Here is a 5,809-nt window from a genome sequence, read left to right as displayed (position 1 = left end):
TGACTGTTTTATGAACCTTATCGTGCAGCACGGACAAGTTGGATATTGGTTCATGGACTGAATCTTATGAGATAACAGTATCACATTTGGTATCTATGGCATTATTTACTACAATATTTTGGAAGATAGATATTGGAAAAGAAACGAATGGAACTTCGGACTCTGCGGGCGAGTTCATAAACCTCACAGGTGTACCATGGATCCTATTTTTTAGGACTTGACTGCAGATTAAAACAAATTCTATATGTTGATGTGACCTTGTTCCTTCTGATATTCCACAATTATTTTTCCAATGTAAATTAACACTCCGAAATATATCAGATATTGCTTGTCTATATCCGAAATTTGATAAAATTATCAGCATATTACCATAATAAATGATTGTAGTATGTCTGTGATCTATAGAGAATTTCATTTGATGTGACATTAATATTGTGCACATAAGTAAACATCTTGCATTTTCTTAGGGACATCATAACATCTTTACATTCACCAATCTGCTATTTGAATAGCTTAATGGAGTGGGCCTATATTAGTTTCAAGGTGCAAAAAGCCCATTACATTGTAAGCATGAAAGACCCTAAGCTGATGGTGGGCCCAATAACCAGGAATCCCCATAGACATAGTAGGTGCCGAGAAAAGGTTGGGCCTCCTTGTCAGTTAGCAGACGAGCCCAATGGACCCTCCCCGTCCAGTTAGCTCCTGGTCCGCTGCATTGGTACTCCCCATAGTACACTCCGCTCCTACATAAAAAGGTAGATTATATTGTTGTTAGTTAACAATTCAATGACTGGCCAAGGCCATACACTCCAATTACTTAATAGATCCAGATAGCATTAATAGGTTGAACCATTTTTATTTTCATTTTTTTCTCTCTGGGTGAAAGTTAAGCGCATTTTGAAAATTTACTTGAGGCTTAAATTAATAATTTTTGAGAAACTGAAAAAGATCTTAATTAATGTCTATGAGTCCTCAAATCTCTTGCCAATTTTTGATTACTGATATCTGAAAAGCAGCGACAAGTAACGGCTTATTACTGACTTGGTAATTCAAAGAATGTTGACAACTAAAATAAAGCTCGAGTTAACAATTTGCAGGTCAAAATAGAGTCAGATTATATCAAGTCTCCTAAAGTTTAGCCTAAACTCGACCCAAGCTGCTAGCGGGTCAAGGATATCGGACCTATAACTGACCCATAGCCAATTGGCTTGGCGGAAACCCATTTAATTTTGAGTTTCATATTGTACGACTAGACCATTTTTTCATAGTTTTTGGACTAAATTGCATTGCATGACGAACAAAATCAATAAAATAACAATATTAATCACAAATTTATAAACAAATACTATATTCAACGGCTGACAATCACCCTAATAAAAATATTAATATATATATATATATATATTTAGAAAAATATAATATATACCCTTTTTTTCACTCGGTTGTTGTCCGAGGAGATTTGCTAGCAAGCCAAGATTGCCTGGCCTGCACCCGACCTGTGAAACCGGTTTAGTAAATGGGTCGGATCAAAAATAGCCACACCCAATAGTGTAGCCCCAACCTAACATGCTAGCCTTAAACTCAGACGGTCCTAATGCATCATCCTTTAATATCCCTACTCACAACAACAGGCCAAGTCCAAAGCACACGATCAACTGAATTAATCGTGAGCTACTTTGATTCTTACATTTCGGGCCGTTGGATGCCCCAGCTGTTCCACCTTTCTGGTATGACCACCTTCTCCATGTATGTGTAGGAGAAGACAACTCTTGAATGGTAAACTAGGCCGCTTCCGGTAATCGTGCTCCTGAGGAATGAGAACCCGCTCTCCATCGTCTTGAGGCTCCCCTTCTGAGCAGTGAGCGATGCCACCCTCTTTGCAATGGAGTTCAGATAGCAGTTCTACACAACCCATCAAATATAAACAGCGAGAGTTATAGGTGGCAATTTGTTGTCATAAGATTATAGATTTATAGGTGCGCTTACTTCGTATAGAGATCTTCCATACCCAAAGATGAAATCGACAGACCCTTGGATGAAGTAGTTGTTGAAGTAGTAAGGCCCTTGGGGTCGTATAGTGTGTCCTGAGACCCATAGAAGCTGCAATTATTGAAGTTCTACAATTATTCCTTCTGATGTGGCCTTGTGCCTTCTGATATTCTACAATTATTTTTCCAATGTAAATTAACACTCAGAAATATATCAGATATTGCTTGTCTATATCCAAAATTTGATAAAATTATCAGCATATTACCATAATAAATAATTGTAGTATGTCTGTGATCTATAGAGAATTTCATTTGATGTGACATTAATATTGTGCACATAAGTAAACATCTTGCATTTTCTTAGGGACATCATAACATCTTTACATTCACCAATCTGCTATTTGAATAGCTTAATGGAGTGGGCCTATATTAGTTTCAAAGTGCAAAAAGCCCATTACATTGTAAGAATGAAAGACCCTAAGCTGATGGTGGGCCCAATAACCAGGACTCCCCATAGACATAGTAGGTGCCGAGAAAAGGTTGGGCCTCCTTGTCAGTTAGCAGACGAGCCCAATGGACCCTCCCCGTCCAGTTAGCTCCTGGTCCGCTGCATTGGTACTCCCCATAGTACACTCCGCTCCTACATAAAAAGGTAGATTATATTGTTGTTAGTTAACAATTCAATGACAGGCCAAGGCCATACACTCCAATTACTTAATAGATCCAGATAGCATTAATAGGTCGAACCATTTTTATTTTCATTTTTTTCTCTCTGGGTGAAAGTTAAGCGCATTTTGAAAATTTACTTGAGGCTTAAATTAATAATTTTTGAGAAACTGAAAAAGATCTTAATTAATGACTATGAGTCCTCAAATCTCTTGCCAATTTTTGATTACTGATATCTGAAAAGCAGCGACAAGTAACGGCTAATTACTGACTTGGTAATTCAAAGAATGTTGACAACTAAAATAAAGCTCGGGTTAACAATTTGCAGGTCAAAATAGAGTCAGATTATATCAAGTCTCCTAAGGTTTAGCCTAAACTCGACCCAAGATACTAGCGTGTCAAGGATATCAGACCTATAACTGACCCATAGCCAATCGACTTGGCCAAAACCCATTTAATTTTGAGTTTCATATTGCATGACTAGACCATTTTTCATAGTTTTTGGACTAAATCGCATTGCATGACGAACAAAATCAATAAAATAACAATATTAATCACAAATTTCTAAACAAATACTATATCCAACGGCTGACAATCACACTAATAAAAATATACATATATATTTTTAGAAAAATATAACACATGCCCTTTTTTTAACTCGATTGTCTAAGGAGGTCCGCTAGCAAGCCAAGATTGCCTGGCCTGTTCCGACCTGTGAACCTGTCGACATATTGGGTTGGCAGGTTGGGTCTGGTAAATTGGTCGGATCAAGCCGCACCCAATAGTCTAGCCCTAACCCAACAGGCTGGCCCTAAACTTAGACAGGCCTAATGCATCATCCTTTTATATCCCTAGACCCTAGTCACAACAAACTGGCCAAGTCCAAACCACATGATCAACTGAATTAATCGTGAGCTATTTTGATTCTTACGTTTCGGGCCGTTGGATGCCCCAGCTGTTCCACCCTTCTGGTATGACCACCTTGTCCATGTATGTGTAGGAGAAGACAACCCTTGAATGGTCTCCCCATGCCCTCCCAAGGTATACCAGACCGCTTCCCGTAATCGTGCTCCTGAGGAACGAGAACCCGCTCTCCATCGTCTTGAGGCTCCCCTTCTGAGCAGTGAGCGATGCCACCCTCTTTGTAATGGAGTTCAGATAGCAGTTCTACACAACCCATCAAATATAAACAGCGAGAGTTATCGGTGGCAATTTGTTGTCATAAGATTATAGATTTATAGGTGCGCTTACTTCATATAGAGATCTCCCATACCCAAAGATGAAATCCACAGACCCTTGGATGAAGCAGTTGTTGAAGTAGTGAAGGCCCTTGTGGTCGTATAGTGTGTCCTGAGACCCATAGAAGCTGCAGTTATAGAAGGCGGCCTTGTCGCCGGAGATCCGAAGGGCCACCGCCTGTCCTCCGGTTGTCCCAACTTCCGGGTATGGGGCCGTGTTCTGCACCAAGAGTTGGGTCGGTTTCCAATGGAATCATATGCAGACTATAAATGCAGGGCCCATTAATTCCCAGGGATGGTTTACCTCAAACTTAATGTTGGCTGCAACGAAGTAGTTGGCATTGACAGCAACAGTGGGACTGTGGAATGTATTGAGGGGCACTCCATCCTTCCCCCTTGTGGCTGCTGTGTCGTTCCCTGTTATCACCGGTGGGCTCGCACCATTGCCTAAGAAGGTGATGAAGGACATGGATTTCGGAATGACTATCTTTTCTCTGCAACATTATCAGAAATGCTGACCATAATAAGAACTTTTTTAACTGCTTGAGGTACTAGTGGCTGTGTTTGCAAATAAACCTTTCGATCAAAATTGGCAGCTCAAATAGAAGATAGCCATAAAACTAGATCAAGCCAACAATACCTATAGATTCCAGATCTGATCTCCAAGATGACTCTCCTTGTGTTATGCAATGGAATGCTGTCTATAGCCTCTCTTATGCTCTTATAGTTCCCGCTTCCATTCTGGCTCACAATGTACCTCGTTGCCGCTGCCTCTGCCTTGGCCAGCTTCATGTCAAGAGATCTCGACCCACCGTGGAGCACTCCTGAATTGGAGTTCAGCTGCCATGCGACAGTTCTTTTGTGGTTTTGGACATTCCATGATATCCATTTCATGAACTCATCTCTTTCATTGTTTGGATAGCTTGAAAGGGGTGTTGAAGGGAGAAGGAAGAAGGTAAGGAGAACGAGAGGAAGGAGAGAGTTGGTGTGGAGCTTACAAGCCATGAAGAGTATTAGAAGAGAAATGTTGGAAGGAATTGAGTTGTTTTGGAGAAATGGTGGAAGGGTTTAAATACTGGATGACCCTAGAGTATGGGCAGCCTTAATAAAGGCATTTTACTAGAATGACCTTATCCTGACCCTAGTGACTTGCTGAGTAGTTGGTTCGATCCTGATTAGATTAGGGTGGAACCAACATGACCTTCCGCTGCCCTTGTTGGCCTTCTTGGACCCTAGTGTCTTGGTCTACACTTTCGTTGGAGTAGGTAGACATGGGGCACAAGCTATGAAAGCATTGAGGTATTTGTAAATAGTCATGGGACCTTTGTAGGTCACATGCTCTACAATAAATAGTAGATCTTAATTTATTTTACAGTGGAATCCATGTCTCATTCTCGTCATTCATGGAATCAAGAGCATATCTTCAAAAATCTAGTGGTAAGTTAAATAGTAGTAGGACAAGGGTGAAAGCAATCAAGAATGGGTGTAAAGTGGAAATCCCATGGCATGGCACAGAAAAACTCTCCACTTGGCCTCAGTTATGCCAACAAGTGCAGGTAAACTAACTAAATCGAAAAATAAGTGCAAAGATGGTACGCGCCAAGCATGTTTCTTTTTTCATAAAGTTGTTTCTAAGTTTGTACATTGATTTTAGAAGAAAAAAAAATTTGGTATACCTGCTACTCACACCATTCTAGCAAGAGTGTAACCAGCAAAGAACTGGTAATAAGCATAAAATATCTAAAATATCAAACATATTTTAGGTTAAAATGTTTAACCCGTTCTTTCCGCATAAAAATTTTCTGAAATTCATGCTTAACCCATCCTTAGGACTGCTTTGTGTAATAAAATATAATTTTGTCACACAGATCCTTAAATGTTCATAACCGTATGATATACTATTAACAGGACGATAGT

At 39.9% G+C, this 5,809-nt stretch overlaps 1 protein-coding gene across 1 annotated transcript; it reads right to left on the bottom strand.

Moving 5' to 3' along the window:
- Window positions 1–393: 393 nt before the first annotated feature.
- Window positions 394–4,944, bottom strand: LOC103715774 (probable pectinesterase 53). Its single transcript, XM_039114835.1, has 8 exons — window positions 4,533–4,944; window positions 4,197–4,386; window positions 3,906–4,112; window positions 3,586–3,821; window positions 2,469–2,628; window positions 1,987–2,100; window positions 1,688–1,902; window positions 394–743 (listed from the first exon to the last, which is right to left on the bottom strand). The coding sequence occupies exons 1-8, from the start codon at window positions 4,895–4,897 to the stop codon at window positions 581–583; spliced, it is 1,650 nt and encodes a 549-aa protein (XP_038970763.1). The 5' UTR covers window positions 4,898–4,944; the 3' UTR covers window positions 394–580.
- Window positions 4,945–5,809: the final 865 nt, after the last annotated feature.

Source organism: Phoenix dactylifera, chromosome 1, assembly GCF_009389715.1.
Source record: "Phoenix dactylifera cultivar Barhee BC4 chromosome 1, palm_55x_up_171113_PBpolish2nd_filt_p, whole genome shotgun sequence".
Taxonomy (NCBI): Eukaryota; Viridiplantae; Streptophyta; class Magnoliopsida; order Arecales; family Arecaceae; genus Phoenix; species Phoenix dactylifera.
This window is presented reverse-complemented; position numbering and strand designations above follow the sequence as displayed.